This window comes from Sinocyclocheilus grahami, unplaced genomic scaffold, assembly GCF_001515645.1.
Source record: "Sinocyclocheilus grahami isolate Dianchi unplaced genomic scaffold, SAMN03320097.WGS_v1.1 scaffold1474.1, whole genome shotgun sequence".
NCBI lineage: Eukaryota > Metazoa > Chordata > Actinopteri > Cypriniformes > Cyprinidae > Sinocyclocheilus > Sinocyclocheilus grahami.
This window is the reverse complement of record NW_015506653.1, coordinates 124,788-148,496: the sequence shown is the minus strand read 5'-3', so window position 1 is coordinate 148,496 and position 23,709 is coordinate 124,788. Positions and strand designations below refer to the sequence as shown.

The 23,709-nt window shown below is 39.0% G+C and overlaps 1 protein-coding gene across 1 annotated transcript in view; it reads right to left on the bottom strand.

The window, feature by feature from the left end:
• Positions 1-23,709, bottom strand: part of kcnh1b (potassium voltage-gated channel, subfamily H (eag-related), member 1b) — a 112,446-nt gene that overhangs the window by 24,990 nt on the left and 63,747 nt on the right. Inside the window, exon 10 of the mRNA XM_016256774.1 lies at positions 6,862-7,058. Within this exon, the coding sequence (XP_016112260.1) occupies positions 6,862-7,058 (197 nt within the window). The remainder of the gene's footprint in view (positions 1-6,861; positions 7,059-23,709) is intronic.

Genomic DNA, 23,709 nt, shown 5'->3' with positions numbered 1-23,709 from the left:
TCTTTGGTATGCCGATCTGGTCTTACCCAGCGCTGGTAGAGATTTCGTAGACGATGATACGTTTCTGTCGGAGACTCCCCTTCTGGCACTGTCGCTGCCCGGAATCGCTGACGGTAAGTCTCTGGTGAGATGTTGAATTTCTGCAGAAGCGCATCTTTCAAGTGGTCGTAATCGTCTGCTTGATCTACATCCATCGCGAGGTATGCCTCCAACGCCTGTCCAGTCAACAGTGGCACCAACCGACAACTCCACTCTCGGCCATCGCCAAGCCCTGGCCAGCCGCTCAAACCGTCGAAGGTAGCTCACGATGTCATCCCCCTGCTGTAGAACTGGCACCGGCATCTCCGTTCGCCGAGACGGCAAACTCCGCTGAGTAGAAGCTTTTGGTGAATCAGTAAGTTGACCTGGTGCATTATCTGTGGATACTCTCCGTGCCGCAGGAGTCGGAAGTTCCATCCGCATGGTCCCAGTTTCACTTGGTGTCACTAGTGCAGGCCGGACTGTCTGCAGAATAGATTCTCGTAACCCCCGGAGCTCCTGAAGGTACCTGTCCTCCCTTAGCTGCTGCGCACTGAGAAACTCTCTCATGAGGCTCACCATGCCCTCACTGGAACGGGATGGGCCTGGCTCGCTCTGGCCACTTGGAAGCCCCACTGATGCCTCTTCCTCAGACGATGTCCCCAGCGTATCCCAGGCAACATCCTTCTTAACAGCATCCTTTGCTTGCGAACGCAAACCAGGCCTTTTCCCTTTTGGCGCTTTCCTACGGGTAGCCATCCCACCGCTGCCACCAACTGTGATGCAGTAGACCCTTGCTGATCTACTGAGAGACGTTTTAGGTCCGAAAAAGAAAAAAAAACAATTAACCAAAATAAATGATGGCTTGACCCGTAGAAGAAAACAAAAGGTGACTTATTTACAGTGTGCCATAAAAATATCCAGTGGTAAGAGTATGGTATTTCCACAAGTGCTCAGTCCAAAAAATAGCAAAGTACCAAAGTAAACCATAAACAAAGTGCACAAACGAGTACTCACCATATACAATATGTCCAGTTTTGCTCACGGCACTGGACTAGCACGCTTGCTGACTTGCTAAACAAGTCTCCCGATGTGAAGCTGGCCTCCCTTCTTATAGACCAGGGTCCACCCCCTACCTGGAGGGTACCACTAGTAGGTAAGCATTTAGTCTTATAATCTCATCTGTAACTCATAAACTTCACATTAAACATCAATCACATTATAAAACACAAAACCAATAAACCATTATAGAACACAAATATTAATAACATAAATCATTACCATTTAATATCTTTTCTCTCCACAGAAAAGATAAAGTTCCCCCACATACAAACAACAATGGTTTCGTCAGACTATGATCGCATTGCGCCGGCACGGCGCGGCAGTGACGTCATAAGCGCAACGTGGAAGTCCGACTACTCCCCCCACACACACAAAACAAAACGAACTAAAAATAAACTTCAAACTAACAACAAGGTGTCTGTGTGGTTGATCCGGGGTATGTATACTGTAAAGGAGGTAAAGAGTGTGTGAAAGGTCCGTGTGCCATCCAGATTGCGTGTGCACTCGCTCTCTGATGACTAAACAGCAGGGTTAGGAATGAGGTAAGAGTGTATGTATATGCATTTAAATATGTGTGCCCATACTGCCGTTTCCAGCGCTGAAGATCAACTCTTCACATAATGTCAGACTAGACCAAAGAGAGCAACCAGTCATTATTTATTCTTCCATGCTATTGGCTCACCACTGATTTATCATCTGATCAATAAAATACCATCAGTTTAATTCAGGAATGACCTTGAGCAAACCTCAAAAAATAAAACCTGCAAATATGATTGACCAGTATGTATGTATAAACAAATTTGGTATATCAGCTGAAAAAATATTTAGAAAGTGATTCCAACAATATCTCTGTGTCTTTTGTCATTGTATTTCTTGTGAACTTCTTTATTCTCGTAGAATTAGAAGGATTATTGAAACTTTTTCGTTATAGTAATCATCCTTGTTGTGAACAGGCCTTTACAGACAAACAGCTAGATAGATCATATTCTATTCTATATTGAATTTCCCCACACTTTATTGATTTGTGTATCCATACATTTAACATATGCAATATGCAATATGAAACCAAGATGTTTTGCTACTGTTTTTTTTATTAATATTTTGAAGCTTTTTTAATTTTAATATTTTTTATTTTAATTTAATTGTTAGTGATTTTGTTATGTGCTGTTTTATTTTATTGTTTTTAATATTATTTAGGTTTAATTTATTTTTATTTTAGTTTTTATTAATTCCTAGTTCGCACTCCTAATTTAAATATATTTGTAAATATTCAATTAATGTTTGTTTTTAATCTAATGTTTAACAATTTTTTTTTAATTAATTTTAGTTAACCATAATAACCCTGCCAAAAAAAAAAAAGTCATGCAGGAGGTTGAGTAAATGATGACTGAATTTTATTTTTATAATTATAATTTTTTTTTTGGAACTATCCCTTTAAAAGTAACACATTTGAAGAGACGAACATGAAAGCACAGTCAGAACAGCAGTGCATTTAGTATTCAGAGAAGCTCACTGTGCCTACAGCTGCCCCATGGGTAATGGAGTGCTATAGGGATTGTGTCTGCAAGAGGGTATAGATCTTCCAGCTCAGTTGGCTTCATAATCACTTCATTGTAAAAAGTGCTTAGACAGAGAAACGAGACATGAATTTAAACAAAGTGGTGTGCAGCCTGGCTCCAGCCCCGCCTCCACATGGACGCAATGTAGCTGACAAACTCTGAGACAAAAGCAGATGAAATTGAACAGCGTTCACCCACACCAGCTATAATATTAATAAAAAGCTGTCAAAACCATTCTTGGAAGAGCAGCGGTAAATGAACGACTCCTCAACAGCAGAAGGAAGGTCAAAGATTTGACAGCCAAGAGGAAAACATAACAAAAAAAAAAGGAATGAAAAGTCACAAAGCTCATTCAAATAAGTTAAAATAAAGAGGTTAGATAATTTTTACAGTTTAGTTTGACTATAGCAGCTAGAGTAGGGGCTTTCACACATATGTACAGCCTTTATGGAAAATTACCGCCTTTTTTGGAAACATCAACACTTTAAATAGCTACATCCAAAAATGCATTGTGAAATTTGACAAAGAGCAAACTTTGCGACTGCTAAAAAAAAGTACAGTGCCTTGCAAAAGTATTCATACCTCTTCATTTTTTGCATGTTATGTTGCTGCCTTATTTGAAACTGCTTATGTTAATCTACACTCCATACACCATAATGACAAAGCCAAAAACAGGTTTGGAACAACTTTGCAAATGTATTAGAAATAAAAAAAACTGAAATTATTACATTGCATAAGTATTCATTCTGGGACACTTGCAATTTAGCTCAGGAGCATTCATATCGCTTGTAGATGTTACTACACTTCAAGTGACGTTAAAATGTTGGGTTGAATGGGTATGATTTGGAAAGGCACACACCTCTCAATAAAAGGTCTAACAGCTGAAATGCATATCAGAGCAAAAACCAAGCACTGAGGTCAAAATAACTGCCTGTAGAGCTCAGAGACCACAAGCCACACATCTGGGGAATAATTCAGAAAAACAATCTTCTGCATTGAAGGTTCACAGGAGCATGTAGACTCCATTCTCCTTAATGGAAGAAGTTTGGAAACACTAGGACTCTTCCTAGAGCTGGCCTTCTGGCCAAACTGAGCAATCAGTGGAGAAAGGTCTTGGCTAGACTGGTGACCAAAAAGCTGATGGACACTCCAGTTGAGCTCCATGATCATATGTGAAGAAACTTACAGAAGGACAAACATCAAACACTCCACCAATCTGGGCTTTATAGTGGTGTGGCCAGACTCAATCATCTCCTCAGTGAAAACACATGAAGACCCACTTGGATTTGAATTAGCAGAAAACCACCTAAAGGAGTCCCAGACTGTGAGAGACAAGATTCTCTGGTCTGATGAACCTCAATATCAAACATCACGCATGGAGGAAAGCAGGCACTGCTCATCGCTTGCAGAGTAGCATCCCACAGTAAAGTGTGCTGGTAGCAGCCTCATGCTGAGGGGCTGTTTTTCGGTGGCAGGGGCTGAGGGACTCAACAGAGTAGAAGGAAAGCTCAACACAGCAAAATATAGAGATAGCCTTAATGAAAACCAAGTCCAGAGCATTCAGAACCTCGGACTGGGCAGAAGGTTCACCTTCCAACAGGACAATGTCAATAAGCACACAGCTAACACAATGCAAGAGTGGCTGATGGACAACTCTGTGAATGTCCTTGAGTGGCCCAGCCACAGCCTGAGCTTGAACTCAGTCAAACCTTTCTGAAGAAACCTGAAAGTGTCTGTCAGCCCCCCTCCAACCTAACAGAGCTTGAGAGGTGAGGAGATGCAGATGTGCAAAGCTTGTGTCGCATCTTACCCAAAAAGAATTGAGGCTGTAAATGTGCTTCAACTAAGTATTGAGCATGAATAGTTATGCAATTAATTTATTTCAGTTTTTCTTTTGTTTTAAATACATTTGCAAAGTTGTCACATCTGTTTGCTTGTTTTTTTTTTGTCATTATGGTGTATAGAGTATACATTGATGTGGAAAAAAGTAATTTGAAGCAGTTTAACGTAAGGCAGCAACATAAACTGTGAAAAAAATTACACTGTATGCGCAATATAATATGAATGAATTCTGTATGTACTACATCCACCATGTTGGCTTTGTCATGTGACCAACGTTGTCAGTTACGTCCTTTCATTTTGATTCAGAACCCGTCTCCCGTAGCCTCATGGGATAGTAAAGTGTCCACTGGATGCTTACTTCAGAAGCAGCCAAAGAAGTAGATCATCCAGGTACTTTTCGCTTACTGTTTTATGGAAGCTGTGAATTACGACACATTCCACATACTGCTCAATACTGGCAATTTGAACAAATAGTGGAACTAAAGCTTCTCCTCTTCAGGGTTGAAGAAAATGGTGCAGCGATTAAAGGTAATTTCCTTAAAGGTCATGACTGACATAACAGATTTTACCAATACTTTGGTGCTGGTGTATGAATTGCATCTTAATGGCTGTAAGAAAAGTCAATACATTTTATGGTAATTTACCAAGTTTAGTGTGTGAAAGCAGCGAGTGACTCCAGTGACTGGAATGTAATAGACTACCATGGTGTCAAGACATAGAGGCCACTATATAATGAATTAGTCAGTTAATGAATTCATCAGGGTTAAACAAGGGTGAAAATGTGTAGAACTTGGCCGAACATTTGGAATTTTGGGGGTTTGAGCTTTTTTATTTAAAGGGGTCATATGATGCTTTTTTAAAGATCATTATTTGGTGTAACAGAATATATTGACATGCTTTAATGTTCAAAAAACACATTGGGCCTCATTTATCAATCTAACGTAGAAACGAGCGCAGATCTGTGCGCACAAATCACCTTACGACAGAGTTCACGTGTGATTTATTAAACATTCGTATGCCGCCAATCTCATCGTACGAATGATCGTATGTTGATAAATGTGGCGCCAGAAAACAATCGTCATTTGAATATCACGCCCCTAAAAACACCCAGGTTTTGAAGCCTCGCCCTAGAGTTTATGACACGAAGAAACGAAACCCGGCCAAAAAGAGAAAGTAATCTTGCTAAAGAGAAATTGATCTTACTCCAAAAACACTCATTAACCTTGTAATTGCAAACAATTAGGCTACATTAATATATGTAATTTATATCTATATTAAAATACTGGTAAATATAAACAGTATATTTAGGCGACGATTGAATCCTCACGGTCTTGTTTATGCTGCTATTCGCACATGTAAAACTAAAGCCCTGTACAAAACAACACCAAAAAATACATTCTAATCTGACCAACTAATGAGCTTCGTTTGACGGTCAGGAATATAAAAATGAACAAAATGCTGTCAATCTACAATTCTCCACCGTATTTACTATGCTGTGCGCAAGTTCAGGTAGCTCAAAAACTTGCGTACAGCTGAGACCCGACGTGAGATTTGATCGTAGCCACCGCTCACGTCCATATTGATAAATTCCACATTTTGCGTTGAAACGACCGTACGCCCAATTTTCTGTCGTACGTTCGTTTCGTAAATGAGGCCCATTATTTTTCAAATACTGTACATTATTGTAGGTCCTCTACGCCCCGCCTATCTCAAATGCTTCATTTTCTACATAGTACCTCCTTCCGACAAACGCAGTCTGCTCTGATTGGCCAGCTGAACCAATGCATTGTGATTGGCCGAACACCGCAAGCACTTCGGAAATGTAACGCCCCTTACCATAATCGCAAACTTCATCTTTCAAAATAAATGTAAAGACAGTAAATAATGTAATTAGTTTTACCATCAGTACAAGCCCGAAAGTGGAACAGAGCGGACACCCGGACACCGTAATGATGCAGTACACAAGCCGCGGTTAAGACAGCTGACTCTACTGTGATGTGACGCTGTCTCTCTCTCTCTCTCTCTCACACACACACACGATGCTATGCTTTCGCCTAGAAACACACAGCGTCTCTCTGACATGGCTGCTTCAACACTAACCGCGGTTACTGAAACCACGCCTTCTTTCTTTGCGTGAACATTTGGGCGGCATTATGCTAATATTTCCACATAGTGAGGTAGATATGTGGGGGCGTGTTAGAACGAGCCGTTTTAGGGGTCGTGGCAGAGTGTTAACTTTGATAAAGAATATCTCTTTGGTTTTGAGACATTAGTCTTTGCAACTTCAGGGATCTTATCTATGCACTGTCAGCTTGTAACACTCCAGAGAGACAGGAAAACTTGAAATCGCATCATATGACCCCTTTAAGTGGGTACCCACCCTTTTCCTCAGGTTGTAGGTTAGCACCAGGTTCCGTGAGAAATGTCCGGCGAAGGCTGTGTTGAACTCCAGAACCTTCTGTAAGGCGTCCCGTTTGATGATGTGAAGATCGCAGTAGGTCAGTGCACGGACGTTTGCACAAGCCTGGGCTAAATTCACCTCTTTCCAGAACACATCGCCGAACACATCTCCCTTTCCTGAGAGAGAAAAAAGAGAGGGGGACATTGAAGAATGAATTCCATTAGGCTTTCTAATACCTTCAGGGAAATGTCCTGGATTTGTACATAGGTGCACATTTTTATGGATCACAGGAAGTTCAATATGCACTTCAGAATGAAACTGCTCAGGCTGAGAATGTCATTTCGGGAGAATATTAAATAAGTTTATGCATGTAAATAAAACTGAAGTCTAGTGTAATGTGACCCAGAGAGGGCAAATGTTTAACACTGACACAAATGGTTTTGACTTAATAAAACGAATTCCAGCTATTTCAAAAGCAATCCAAGTTTTGAGTGAGGGCAAACATTTTCCTTCGGTTCGAGTTGGTTACACACATTTGCAGTTTTGACAAACAGAAAGCTGCCTGGTTTGAAAGGATCTTCTTTGTGAGCTATGCTCCATACATCACTACACTAATAACAATAGACAAGGGACCTTTTTTTGCCCATGAAATTTAACAGAAATGCCGCTAATGTACACTTATAATCTACTATTGTAATGTCCAGTAATTGAATGTAATCTACACTCATAGCAACCGGTGCAACATCGTGTCACATATAGATCATAGCAACATTGAAATTCTGTCATCATTGGGCTTTAGTATATTAAGCCACGTTAAACATTTTTTATGTAAAGCGTTTTAGAATTTACAAAATGGGAAAATGAACTAAGCACTGGCCTTATTTCTTTATATTTGAGTACAAGTTCAAAATAAAACTCTATGAACCACTCCATTATGTATTTACAGAGCTGATTGGACCACTGCAATCTGTAAAGTAAACAGGAAGTGTTTGTCTAAACTCAACAGGTGTTGAGAGAGAACTAAAATATTTTGGCGAGAGAACACAAATATCTTTGCATTCCGTAGGTTCCCAACACTCTTCTTCAAAATATATTCGTCTGTGTTTTGCTGAAGAAAGAAATGCAAAAAAGTTTTGGATCAACATCAGGCTGGGTAAATGATGGCAGAATTTGTATTTTTGGGTGAACTGTCCCTTTAATCAAATGTGCTATGCTTCACTTGAGCAATGGTAAAATTAGTGAATTTCACTGCTTATTTTACATGAATATGTAGGATTTCTGTCTTCAAACAGAACCATTTAAACTATGGAGTCAAACATGAAACAACCACATTCCATAGAAACAAACTGAAGAATATCCTCCTCACCCATCTGCGGTCGTAAAACTAATACAGGGTCAGTTCAGTGTCTCAGCAGTTCCTATCCCCTTTGGCTTATCTTCTCAAGAGACTCAAAGAAAAGCAGTGCTAAGACCCTAACTCAAACTAGGATACAAACTATCTTTGTTTTACTGGCTTTCAGGGACCAGATGCGTGATACACATGACCATTTAACACATAAATTGATAATCCCGTCAACAAAAGAGACAATTTTATATCTCCACGTCCAAATGAGAAGAATAGCAGGTCTATGACCAGGACCTTTTTACAACCTCCCTGACCTCAGGGTTTTCTCTGTGCTCCCCTTTCTCTAAATTCCAGGAAAACACGCGCTTCTCTTTGGTCAGACAAAGGGACATGAAACTTACAACAGACAATTTCAAAAGACAATCATTTAAGTATAAAAGGGCAACTATATTCACAAATAATATGTTGTATGCATTATATATGCTTGAGGTGTTAAAATGTAACCTTGCAATTTTAATCAATGTGTTTAACCCCTTTTAGCAGATAAAGCTATTGATATGTTAAGTTTAGTGTTGAATGAAAGCTTGCTTTATTCGCAGAACATTGGCGTGACTGAAAATTTGGTATCCGGCATCATTTTCTGGTGATAATATTGTTTATAAGAAGTTATTAAAACTTGCAGAAATACTCCCCACGGGAAACATGTGACCCATGCCTAATCAGGGAACAGTGCGGGGTGTGGCTAAGCCTTGCAAGTAATGTCTGATTGGAACAACGATCTGGGGACGGACTTATGCAGCGGATCAAAAACCCAATGCAAAACGGATTCAACTGCCTTTCGCCGCTCGCTTCTTTTCGCCGTGTTAATAGCACTCCAACTTGTGCTCACACGCTCACCACCACTAGATCGGGCCATCCAGAACTCAAACACTCCGTTGAAACTTCGTGAATGCCAGAGATCTTCGAAAGCTTAAAGTCTTGCAAACTTAAACTCTCTCAGAAGAACTGCCAAAGCCTCTGCGTCACCAGGAAACCAACCACCGAGGGCTCTCCCAAAAGGACGTCATCCAGACGTCATCTCAGCAACCAATCCGAAGCCCAGTTTCAAGTAGTTGAATCATATCAACTTGAAGAAATCAACATCGAGTCTTTAAGAATCGATTCCTCTCAAAACCTGAGCTAAAATAATAATAATTAATTTCATTACAGATAAAATGAGTTAAATTCTTACAGATGGTAGAGAAAATAGCTGGCAAAGATTTGGCTTAAAAAAATTAATGACACCAAGATATTATTGTGAATCTTTTCTATTTTTATCCGGAAGAATAGATTAGATACAGAGAAAAAGAGTTGTTGTACGTTTATTATGGCATACCAGCGTGTTGAATGAATGCAGTGAAACTCGAGTTGTGTTTAAAAAAAGTGAACTGCAGTAAAACATTAATGTCGGGACAAAATAAGTCGCTCTAGAAAAGCGCACAAAGAAAAATGAACGTGTTCCTCATTTTCTTCTCTCTTAAAAGGCCTTCATAGTTTGATTTGTTGGTGCGTGTTCCACTTCCAAAGTTGTCTATGCTATTAAATCTCCCGGCTTGAGACCATTAACTTAGCTAATTAATGCTCTTGCCATTTAATTCACTAAAACTAGTGAACTTGAAAACGCGGTGCTCAGAGAGTATCCGAACGCTATTTTTTGGGGGGGGAGAATTATGAAATCTTGATCAAGTAAGAATTGTGGTTAAATCCACATGTGTTTTTGTCTGTATAAATATGTGCTGATATTCGCCGAGATATCAATGACAGTTATTGTATTAATTGCAGTAAATCTGTACATTAATTTACCTCACTCGAACGAGTCGAGTGAGTGGTCAGCGCTATAAAGATAAGAGTCTAAAGAGTGCTTTTTGGTTGTTCAGTGTGAAAGGCGCTGCCATTTCACATGAAGGGTGTAAACTGTGTATAGCCATAGACTGTGTGTAGAACAGGCTAGGTATTGCAGGGTACTTTGCCATAGTAACAGCTGTAACCCGGAAGTTCTAAGAAACCCTTTCCGGAGGTAACGGTCAAGTGCGCAAGCGCAGTTTGCCAGCGCCATTTTTGAGCTGTTTGTAAACAAATAGCATGAGCTAAGCTAACTGAAGCTAATGCTTTTGCATTGAAGCCTATGCAAAGCTAGTAGCATTGAAGGCTAGCGGTTAGCACGTAGCATTGTGTGGTCTTAAATGCAGTGTTTTGAAGTGTTGATGTGATCTAAACGTGTATCTGAATCCTCACACTAGTGGGTTCTTTCACCTCATCTCTCTCTCTTTCATACTGATTTCATCCTATCTCTCTCTTCCTCTCATCCCATTGAAAAGAACAGACAGATGCAAACTTTATAAACCTTATTGTAACGCGATTTTAACCAACCATCAGATTAGCGATCTCACAATTGGTTATAATCATGTTTGTCTCTTCCCTTCAGCTTGTTTACTCTCAGCAGTTTAAACGGCCATAGCTGTTGTCGTTTCGTTTCGAAAATTGATCCTGGTCATGTGATTAATTCAGGTATAACTGCTCTTATAATATGAATGACATCAGTAGATATTATGAATTTAAGTAATTATGGATTTGAAACTCTAATTTCATTTCATAATTTATCACAGATTTGGAATTTTCATTTCATTAAAAAAAATTGTTTCAGTTCTTGCTTTCACATAGCAACAATATCTACTGATTAATTTAATTATAAATTGCTCCTATAATCTAATGACAACAACATTAGAATTTTTAATCATTAACTATCAATAGGGCTCTGAAATTTTTTATTGCATTTGTAAGTAATTGGGATGGTACGGATTAAGCTAATTAATTGCCCTTATTATTGTAGGAACATCAGTGGGTATTAGTAACTTGCTATCCTTAGGGATTCAAAGTTTCTAATTTAATTTCATAATTACAAATTTTAAATTTTAATTTCAGTTAATAATTAATTACAGTTCCAGTTTCCATATTGAAACAATATTTGCTGATCAGTTCAATTATAATTGCTCTGATAATTTTAATGACAAACATCATTAAGATTTTAATCCTTAACTGTCAATAATGCTCTGAAATTTTAATTTCATCTGTAGCTCATTAGGGTTTGGGTTACCCTGCTTCGAGATACTTACTGATTAATTTAATGGTAATTGCTGTTATAATTTAAATGACAAACATCATTGGGTTTTGATCATTAACTATCATTATTGCCCTGAAATTTTAATTTCAGCATTGGTTAATTAGGGTTTGGGCTTCCCTTCTTCAATGATACTTATTGAATTATAACTCAATTATAATTGCTCTTATCAATTTTAATGATGACATCCTAAAATTTTAATCATTAACTATAATTTCTAATTTGAAATTCGAATTTCATTTGCAATCAAGTTCTGGTTCCACCTGTTAGGCCGTCCTTTCTATCCTTCAGCTAATTAATTAACTCAGTGCAAATTTTCATAGGTTTTCCCGTTGGCTTAAGCCTGTTAGTGGGTTGTGCGCCCCCTAGTGCTTGGTCGTTGAAGTGACGGTTGTCTTGGTGAGTCAAAGTGAGCAGAGCCACCTGTTCTGAAGTAACCTGGTGTGGGCTGGGGGTGAAACCAAATATTTCCGTCCTAGTATTGCAAGTGAAGGCACACAGTGAGGCATCAGCAATCGGTTTCACATAGCAACAATATCTACTGATTAATTTAATTATAAATTGCTCCTATAATCTAATGACAACAACATTAGAATTTTTAATCATTAACTATCAATAGGGCTCTGAAATTTTTTATTGCATTTGTAAGTAATTGGGATGGTACGGATTAAGCTAATTAATTGCCCTTATTATTGTAGGAACATCAGTGGGTATTAGTAACTTGCTATCCTTAGGGATTCAAAGTTTCTAATTTAATTTCATAATTACAAATTTTAAATTTTAATTTCAGTTAATAATTAATTACAGTTCCAGTTTCCATATTGAAACAATATTTGCTGATCAGTTCAATTATAATTGCTCTGATAATTTTAATGACAAACATCATTAAGATTTTAATCCTTAACTGTCAATAGTGCTCTGAAATTTTTATTTCATCTGTAGCTCATCAGGGTTGGGTTACCCTGCTTCAAGGTACTTATTGCTTAATTTTAAAATTAATTGCTCTCATCAGTTTTAATGATAGAAATAATGCTCAGACTGCGAAAAAGCTTTGCTTTGCACTGTGTGGGTCATCCAGCGTTTCTCCAACTACATTGTAGCTCAGAAGGTTATCATTGAAACCTGTCACCAGCCAGTAACCTTCCTCAACAGCCAACGAATCAGGGATGGCGTGGTAACCAACGCACACATAGCTACTTGGCTAATGATGCTCCAAGGTCAGGACGTTGAGGCGAAATATGCCCAAAACCACAGATCATCTCTAGGAAACGGGCTAGCAGCCTGCCAGAACTGTTAGACGGATATGCTGCACACAGCAGCAGAACCCAAAGAACCTTTACCAGACAGCTAACAACAAGCCTGTCAAACATCAGGAACTCTTCCAAGCAAGCGATGCCATTGTCACTGAACATGACATGATCGTTTATATGGGAAAAAGGTCCGAGGCCACTCACTTCAACCAGGACAAGACAAAGATCTCAATGACCAAACTGATGCCCTCACCAAAGCAGGTGCATTACACGGAGAGTCCTGGACATTGCCTGCCCCCCCCCCCCCCCCATCAGTGGCTGCCATAACCTGCCGCCAGCACGCCACTGACGCACAAAACCTTAATTTTAACTTTTAAAAACATTGACTCATAAACACAACACCTACACACTCTCCTCCGCGGCACTGCTAAGACCAACCTCTAGTGGAGAAGCGTTGTTCCACACATGTGGCACTTTCCCTTGCTGTCTAACCTAATTCAGTGTCCTTGTGTCTCTTTGTGTTTTTCTTTATAGCTATATATTTTTTTTAAAATGTCCTCTTTCTCTTTCTCTCTCTCACTATAATTTCCTTTCCCCTCTAGTCCCCACATCAGGTAACTCCCTTAACTCAACATTAAATCCAGGTCCCGAAACTAGGATTGACTCCTTTCGCCAAAATGTTTTTTTGTTGTAAATCGTTGAGAAAAGCCATCGCCAAACAAATTGAGGCAACACAAGCCGAAATCGTCAGAAACCCAGGGCTAGTCGACACCCCAGCGCGTACAGCTACTCTCACCTACGATCAACACGACACTGCCACGCACATTATCCTGCCCAACCAGACTTTATGGATCAATGTCCCTAAGGGCTCGATCCTCCATATCAATGATTTAGCATTGTATCACCTTACCGACGATGAGTATCAGGCCGAACTCGAAATCTCACCCTACTTCAAACAGCATTCCTTCGTCCTCGATCCAGAATTGGAAGAAAGGATCACAGAGGAAGGAACGCAACTTATTGATTTGACTCCTGTTGATACAGCTTTAGAAGCTATCACTCGCCTTCCGCCCGCTGGCGCGCCAATCATTCGGTCTTGGTCTGCCGCTGACACAGCGCTTTGCATTTCTACGATTGTAGGATATGTTGTGACTCTGACACTTGCCTAAATTGCAGGAAAACACGCGCTTCTCTTTGGTCAGACAAAGGGACATAAAACTTACAACAGACAATTTCAAAAGACAATCATTTAAGTATAAAAGTGCAACTATATTCACAAATAATATGTTGTATGCATTATATATGCTTGAGGTGTTAAAATGTAACCTTGTGTTTAACCCCTTTTAGCAGATAAAGCTATTGATATGTTAAGTTTAGTGTTGAATGAAAGCTTGCTTTATTCGCCAAACATTGACGTGACTGAAAAATTTGTATCCGGCATCATTTTCTGCTGATAATATTGTTTATAAGAAGTTATTAAAACTTGCAGATATACTCCCCACGGGAAACATGTGACCCATGCCTAATCAGGGAACAGTGCGGGGCGTGGCTAAGCCTTGCAAGTAATGTCTGATTGGAACAACGATCTGGGGACGGACTTATGCAGCGGATCAAAAACCCAATGCAAAACGGATTCAACCGCCTTTCGCCGCTCGCTTCTTTTCGCCGTGTTAATAGCACTCCAACTTCAACTCCATCCAGAACTCAAACACTCCGTTAAAGCTTCGTGAATGCCACAGATCTTCGAAAGCTTAAAGTCTTGCAAACTTAAACTCTCTCAGAAGAACTGCCAAAGCCTCTGCGTCACCAGGAAACCAACCAATCACCACCGAGGGCTCTCCCAAAAGGACGTCATCCAGATATCATGTCAGCAACCAATCCGAAGCCCGGGATTCCCTCAAGCAGCCAACAAGGAAGCTTTCATCACAAACGCAAGTAACGAACAAAGTCTCCTATCTGCTGAAATCGGTGCTGAATTGATCTTAAAGTAGTAAACGTAAGACAAATCTCTGCTTTGTGATTCTCTCAGGTTGAATTTAAAGAACTCGTGAAAAACGAGGGTTAGAACTTCATGCAAACTCCGTTAACTCTCATTCTTCAGAACTGTATGTGTGTGTGTGTGTGTGTGTGTGTGTGTTTAGCTTAGTTTAATGTAATCTAGAATAACCAATCAATTCTTGTTTCATTTATAAAGTATTGTCTTGTGTCATGAAATTTTAAAGTTAAAACTCTGCCCAGATCTTGTTACCTTGCTCAAAATTAATAAGATTACCATTTTGTTTATGTTGTTGTTGGCCACGAAGTAATATTAACAGAATCGTTAGAAATCAGTATTTTAACGTTCGCTGGACGAACCGCTGATACAGGTTAAGCGCTACAGTTTCAAGTAGTTGAATCAGATCAACTTGAAGAAATCAACATTGAATCTTTAAGAATCGATTCCTCTCAAACCCTGAGCTAAAATAATAATAATTAATTTCATTACAGATAGAATGAGTTAAATTCTTACAGATATAATAACTGTATGGGATATTTTAAAAATAGTGAAATCTTAATGTTACAACTGCACATACATATAGTTAGAAAAAAAGATCAATAAAATGAGTAGGCCAGACACAAGATAAATCCCAAACTGACAGATTCATTGTTTATAATGGAACAAATCTGGTTTTATGTCACATTTTCAACAATTTGACACTTTAAAATGGTCTGTGTAATGACATGTGATACATTATTGACAGATATTAATGAACATCGATATCTGTTTTTCTGAAAAAAAAGAGGGTTTTCATCTGCTTTGATATCTTATTAAACCTTATTAAACAGGGTTATAGAGCTATACCAACACCTCATTTGGGTCAGTCGGACCATATATCCCTGTTTATGATACCAGCTTATATTCCCCTCAGGAAAAGAGAACCCCCCCCCACCTCTAAAACTATTAAAATATGGCCTGTTGGTGCCACATCACAGCTACAAGACTGTTTTGACAACACAGACTGGAGTATCTTTGAATACCAGGACCTGGAGGAGTACACTACATCTGTACTCAGCTACATCAAGCACTGTATGGACACTGTCACCACCAACAAATGCATTCGGGTGTATACCAACCAAAAATCCTGGATGACAAGTGAGGTCAAGACTTTACTGAGGGAAAGAAACACTGCCTTCAGATCTGGAGACAGGGGACTCTACAGTACAGCCAGGGCGAACCTGAAAAGGGGCATCAGACGTGACCAAGCTGGATTATAAAAATAAAATTGAGGACCACTTCTGTAGCAACAACTCGAGGCAAGTGCTAAGGTCAGTAAACCCCAGGAAAGCAGCAGGACCTGACGGCATCACTGGGAGGGTGCTTAAAGACTGTGCTAACCAGCTTACAGGGGTTTTTACTAGAATATTCAACCGATCCTTAGCACAGGCCTCGGTCCCATCCTGCCTGAAATCCTCAACCATCATCCCTGTCCCCCCCCCCCCCCAAAAAAGACCACCATTAACAGTTTAAATGACTACCGGCCAGTGGCTTTAACTCCAGTCAGCATGAAGTGTCTGGAGAAACTGGTCAGAAGTCACATCATTCAAGGACTTTCACGTAGATTCGACCCTCACCAGTTTGCATACAGAGAAAATAGATCTACTGAGAATGCTATAGCCTGTGCCCTTCATACAACTTTAACCCATCTGGAACAGAGGGACAGTTATGCCAGGCTTCTTTTCATTGATTTTAGCTCGGCGTTTAATATGATTATTCCAGACAGACTGGTAACTAAATTAAACAGTCTTGGTCTTCCATACTCCACTTGCCTCTGGATTAAGGATTTCCGTCCACAGAGAGTTAAAGTAGGGCCTCACCTTTCTCCAGCACTCAGTCTTAACACCGGCTCCCCACAGGGATGTGTGTTGAGTCCCCTATCGTATACTCTATACACATACGACTGCACCCCCACCCACCTAAGTAACTCCATCGCGAAGTTCGCGGACGACACGACCGTGGTCGGGCTCATCAAAGGGGGAGATGAGTCTGCGTACAGGGACGAGTTGGAAAAACTGTCATCATGGTGCAGCGGTAACAACTTGGTTCTAAATACCATAAAAACAAAGGAAATAATTGTGGACTTTAGGAGGAATAGATCTGATCCTCAGCCCATATATATTAATGGGGACTGTGTAGAAAGGGTCTCTAACTTCACATTTCTGGGCCTGCACTTGGATGATGACCTAATCTGGAAAACAAACACCGCTATGCTGATCAAGAAGGCACAGCAACGACTTTATTTTCTAAGGGTCCTGAAAAACAACGCTCTAGATAAAGAACTGCTGGTGTCCTTCTATAGAAGTTTGGTGGAAAGTGTATTGACGTACTGCATTCCAGCTGCATTCCTAGCTGCACTGCCCAGGAAAGACAGCGCTTCAGAGGATTGTTAATACAGCACAGAAGATCATCGGCTGTGAGCTTCCCTCATTAGAGGAGCTGTACAAGACCCGCTGCCTTAGAAAGGCTTGCAGCATTTTAAAAGACTCATTCCATCCAGCACATCATCTGTTTGAACTATTACACTCAGGTCGGCAGTACAGGACAATAAAAGCTAAAACAAACAGACTGAAAAAACAGCACATACCCCAGGGCTGTTGCAATACTAAATGAACACTGAATGTAAATGTATCTTTGTGCAATATTTCATCTTGTCTCAATCTGAACTCTGCAATTGGATATGCAAATATTGCTGCTTAAAGTATATATATATATAATAATTTTTACATACATGTGCGTGTTTGTGTATATGTGATTGTTTGCTTACATATATACACATATTGGTCTTTTATTTATTTATTTAATTTATTTTAGTGGTTGTTTTAACTGTAAACCTTATTTTTGCACTGAAATAGGATTGCACATAATTTCGTTGTACTTTATGTATAATGACAATAAAGATTCTGCTTTCTTATTACGAAGATGTCACATATGGCTGCTGGGAAGGTGTGTTGGAACTGTTGTGTGCTGAACCACTGAAATACACAACAAAAGAGATGTGTATTGTTCAAATGTCATTTTTTTAAATGTACTATTCCAAAACTGGATAGCTTTTTGACAAGACTTCAAATGTGTTTTCATGTAAAATTCACATTCCTTTAATAGAACAATTCACACTAGGCTTCACGCTAGAGCAGATCTCTCCACGGATGACTCTGCTCTGTTTCTAACCCTGCCATGACAGATTTACACCTCCAGTAAAATTACACACTCTGCAAGAGACCTGCCACCCTGCACGGGCTGCAATGCAAATATTTATCTCAGCTTAGTACTTGACTGCCACTGGACACCAGATCTGTTTCTGCTGTGTCTGTTGAGAGGGCAAATCCGAGGTTCTCCTGGCACTATAAGCTTAGTGCTGTTTGGTAAGGCAAGCATCATTATTTATATTTATCGTGCTTAATGTTATTTAATCATCTTAACACATTCACCTTTTGCCTTACCGGGGTCAGTTTTGACCCAGAGGAATATGAGCTTACAAAACAGTGATAACTCAATACTTTTCAGCTAAATCCATAGTAGCACTTTATTTTACAGTCCTGTTCCACATGTGCATACTATGTTCATTAGGGATGCACCGATACCGGTCTCCTGTACTCGTACTCGTTAAAATGCCCCATACCAAACGCCGAAAGCACACAGCATGTGATAAGCGCCATATTCAAACAAAGAAACACCAACATCAGAACAACAGACAGCAGAAAGGAGTTAAGGATGTGTACTACAAAGTATATGTATGCAATGAATATAACGTTAAACATTCAGTATTGCCTGTATAGCTGATGTGCGTGAGCTAATAAACAAAGCGCGCTGAGTGGATTGAGCGCGCGGCGGCGCAGATGCGCGAGCTTGTCGAGTGAATATATCTTTCTCACAGACATCACTGAAAAGCTTGTAGTTCGGTCGGATATGTCAAAAACAAGGAAGTAAAACAATACACAAGTCAATATAAACATAATTTATTTTCAACCTTAGGCATACACGACTTTCTGGCGAAAGTGAATCTCGCAGCCTGTGTGAAATGCGCTAGGCTGTACTACGGTCCTCTCATTCTGCACCAGTACAAATATGTGTGTGCGTTGCGCGTTTTGCTTGCTTGAGTGTTTCTGCATTATATGAGTGGCTTTGGAATATAAATCGCAGCACGTTTCGGATGAAAAAACGCGACTTATATTTCTGAAAAAATCACAGTAAGGAGATTTATAAGGAGTGGTTCCCTGCATTATTACAGCAAAGCACGTGATTACAGTACTGAGTACAGTACTGCAATGGAGCAGCTCCAATTCTATTAAATTAAAGATGATGTACAAACCCGATTCCAAAAAAGTTGGGACACTGTACAAATTGTGAATAAAAACAGAATGCAATGATGTGGAAGTTTCAAATGTCAATATTTTATTCAGAATACAACATAGATCAAATGTTTAAACTGAGAAAATGTATAATTTTAAGGGGAAAATAAGTCTAACCCTGAACCTACCCCTAAACCTAACCTTAACCCATGTAGTTACCTTGTACTACTAGTACTTTCTTGTGTAAGTACACTGTATGTACACCTACTGTAAAATAAAGTGTAACCAAAATATCTGCTGTGTTTAGTACAGTGATGAAATTCTGGAAATGGTTAAAGACTGTCAAAATACACATCACACGTTTATGACCTGACATGAATATGCACATGGAAGGAAATTATAAGCAGAAAAACAAAACATGTAACTGACATAGCGAATAAACTATTTCACATGCCCAAGCTGGTGTAGAGCAAAAGTTCAAAGACCAAAGAGCTTAAATTAAAAACAAAAATATAGGGGTTTGAAAAATAAGTATTTAATTAATAAAATAGAGTTAAATGTAATAATATGGTAATTGCACAGTAATTACATCCAAAATTTGAAATTAACTTAAGTTATTGGTCAAATACAATATGAATTTGGTTGCACTTTATTTTACAGCATGTGTTCTTACCTAAGAAAGTAATGGTAATAACTACATGGGGTAAGGGTTAGGTTTAGGGGTAGGTTCAGGGTTAGTACCTAGATATTACCCAGTTACCATAATTGTTATAATAAGTACATAGTATGCACACATGGACTGTAAAAAAATAAGTGCTACCGAATTTTCTTTTTCAGTATAACTTCTTGTCAAAACTGACCCAATGCAATAAGAGGGGTAAACATGTTCCTAACCCCAAGTATTAACCCTTCTGCATGGCTTGAATGATTCTTCAAATCGTGCCTTAATATTGAGGTGAGTTGTGCTATTACTTAACACACTGCCAAAAAAGGAACATATAGCCAAACTTCAGAGCTAGTATTAGCTAACAAAATATATATTGTGTGTTTGATTGGTCCAGACGCTACACTAATACTAGTAAAAACTACCTATATCAATATCAATATTACTACCTATATCAATATCAACAGTACGAGAAAGAAGGCAAAATTAATTTTATATTCAAAGATATATTCAGGAAAATCACACACATTTCACTTGTTTCTTATTGAAGAATCGACAACGGAAATGTTAATCTTATTTGAAAAGGACTTCACACAAATACTGAGATATGATTTTTTTTTATTTATTCGGTAACGCTTTAGATTACAACCCGCAAAGAACTATGTAAGTAAACTGAAGTTACAGTGTAACTTTTTTGTAATTATAGTGTACCTATTCAGTACCTCCGTGTAGGTATAAGGGAATAATATGCGAAGTTTGGGGAATAGAGGCGTAACAACCTGTAAAATTACAAATAATGTATACTGTAAGTATTTTGAAACTAAGAGGTGCTTATTCTAATATTACGTGGTATGTATGGCCTAAACAACAATCTTATGTTTGGGAATGATTTAGAAAGACGATATATACTTTTTATAATTTTATATTGGTATTTTATTATAGGCGTATATGTATTTTTTAACCATGGGGTACACATTCTATTATTAAAGGATGGACATGATGGAGATTACTTAACAATAAAACTCAACATCTAGAGAAATGAGTTAATGAGTTTCAGCTATGATTTATAATTCACAAGTCTACTTACCTTATGAAAGTTTATTCCTCGATTTCAGCAACTTCACACCAGCACTTTCTCAACACCACTATCACCAAATAACTTTGCATGATATACCATCAAGGTTCAATGCAGCTTAAAACAAGCTTACCTCTTTCCAGCTGTTCGCAGAAAAAATACATAATACAACATTTGTATTCAGTGGATGTATACTGTGGTGTTTTTATAGCAAAAAATTTTTTTAGAGGGTTTAATTTGGTCATCGAACAATTAAATTAAAACTAGTGCAATATTTTTCTCTGTAATTACTGTGCAAATATACTTGTTTTGTGTTTGTCCAAATTGTTCCCCCATTGTTCCATGTAGTTACATGGTAAATACAAGATTTGCGGGCTGTAAATTAAAGTGGTTCTTTGTTCCCCCCTTGTTCCATGTAGTTACATGGTAAATACAAGATTTGCGGGCTGTAAATTAAAGTGGTTCTTTGTTCCCCCCTTGTTCCATGTAGTTACATGGTAAATACAAGATTTGCGGGCTGTAAATTAAAGTGGTTCTTTGTTCCCCCCTTGTTCCATGTAGTTACATGGTAAATACAAGATTTGCGGGCTGTAAATTAAAGTGGTTCTTTGTTCCCCCCTTGTTCCATGTAGTTACATGGTAAATACAAGATTTGCGGGCTGTAAATTAAAGTGGTTCTTTGTTCCCCCCTTGTTCCATGTAGTTACAGGGTAAATACAACATTTGTACATTCAAAGAGGAATTATTCTGAAAAAATAAGGATTCAATTCTCTTCCAGTGACTCAGCAGCTGGGAAAATACACATCCAGCACCCGTACGATCAGCACTGGAGCTCCTCAGGGTTGTGTTCTCTCTCCACTGCTCTTCTCCCTGTACACCAACGACTGCACATCTAAAGACCCCTCTGTCAAGCTCCTGAAGTTTGCAGACTACACCACACTCATCGGCCTCATTCAGGACGGTGACGAGTCTGCTTACAGACAGGAGGTCGAGCAGCTGGCTGTCTGGTGCAGTCTCAACAACCTGGCGCTCAACACGCTAAAAACTGTGGAGATGATCGTGGACTTCAGGAGAAACCCCTCTGCACTCCCCCCACTCACCATCATGGACAGCACTGTGACTGCAGTGGAGTCATTCAGGTTCCTGGGCACCACAATCTCTCAGGACCTGAAGTGGGACACTCACATTGACTCCATTGTGAAAAAGGCCCAGCAGAGGTTGTACTTCCTTCGCCAGCTGAGGAAGTTCAACCTGTCACAGGAGCTGCTGAAACAGTTCTACTCTGCCATTATTGAATCTGTCCTCTGCACTTCAATAACTGTCTGGTTCAGCTCAGCTACCAAATCTGACTTCAGAAGACTACAGAGGGTAGTCTGGACTGCTGAGCGAATCATTGGTACAACCCTCCCTTCTCTCCAAGAACTGTACTCATCCAGAGTGAGCAAAAGGGCTGGCAAAAATCACTCTGGACCCCTCACATCCAGCACACTGGCTCTTTAAACTGTTGCCGTCTGGTTAATGCTACAGAGCTCTGAGCACCAGAACGGCCAGACACAGGAACAGTTTCTTCCCTCAGGCAATCCATCTCATGAACACCTGACAATAATTGTGGAACGCACACTATTTATTCACTCATACACTTATTTATCTAACACACATACTCAGTCTACATTTCAATTTGCACATAATATACCTGTACATACAACTGTCTATTGTTATATACCTGTACATACAATTGTCGATTTGTATATTTTTATTCCTTATTTACTTGTTCTATTGTTTTATTTTATTTAATATTTTTTATTATCTGTGTTTCTTTGTTCTGTCACTGTCATTCTGTTGCATTGTGGAAGTTTCTGTCACGAAAACAAATTCCTCATATGTGTAAACATTCCTGGCAATAAAGCTCATTCTGATTCGGATTCTGATTTGTGGGCTGTAAATTAAAGTGGTTCTTTGTTCCCCCCTTGTTCCCTGTAGTTACAGGGCAAATACAACATTTGTGGGCTGTAAATTAAAGTGGTTATTTGTTTCCCCCCTTGATCCATGTAGTTACAGGGTAAATACAACATTTGTGGGCTGTAAATTAAAGTGGTGCTTTGTTCCCCCCTTGTTCCATGTAGTTACAGGGTAAGTGGCTACAACAAATTGCTCTGAAACGATTGTTTATACAGTAGGTCATACATACATACATTATTTATCAGGTAATGTATCAATAAACATGGTGGACTGTTTTATTTAATTCAAATATTGTTTGCAATTTACTATAGGCCTACTGCTGGGTTAAATTAACCCAAAATGGGTTTTAAAATTTAAATCACACACAATATGACAACAGTAACAACACAGGCAACAGATAGCCTAATAAAATATAAAAATGTATTACACCAGTTCAGAAAAAAAGCAAAGCAACTTCATACTTATACACTTATACACAAACTTTGCATATTGTTACCTTATACCTACACGGAGGTGCTGAATAGGTACACTGCAATTACAAAAAAGTTACGCTTTAAATTCTGTTTACTTACGCAGTACATTGTGGGTTGTAATCTAAAGCGTTACCAGTTATTCTCATTCAGGTGAATCTTGGAACTGAATAATATTCAAGATGTTTGGTTTTGTAAACGGTTCTTGAACATCTTTGTTCTTCTGTCAACATGGACAAAAACACCATGCTAAAGCATTATTCACATATTCACATATTGTTACATGTGCTATTATCAGGATTTCATCTGAATCTGTTTAAGCAAAACCCATCACACCTAGATTTTTGCCCATTACCCCAATTTTGTTTTGCATGTTCACACCTACTTAGCGCTTATTCAGTGTGTGCATGTCTTGTGCACATGTAATCGAAAAATTGCATTGTCTAGTTTTTAGAACTTTTTGATAGCTTTCACCATATCGTTGTGCATGACTGAACTGACCGATTCTTGATTTACTCAGTGAATGCAAGTCAATACTTTCATCATGTCCAACTTAAAGGGGTCATATGACGTTGTTAAA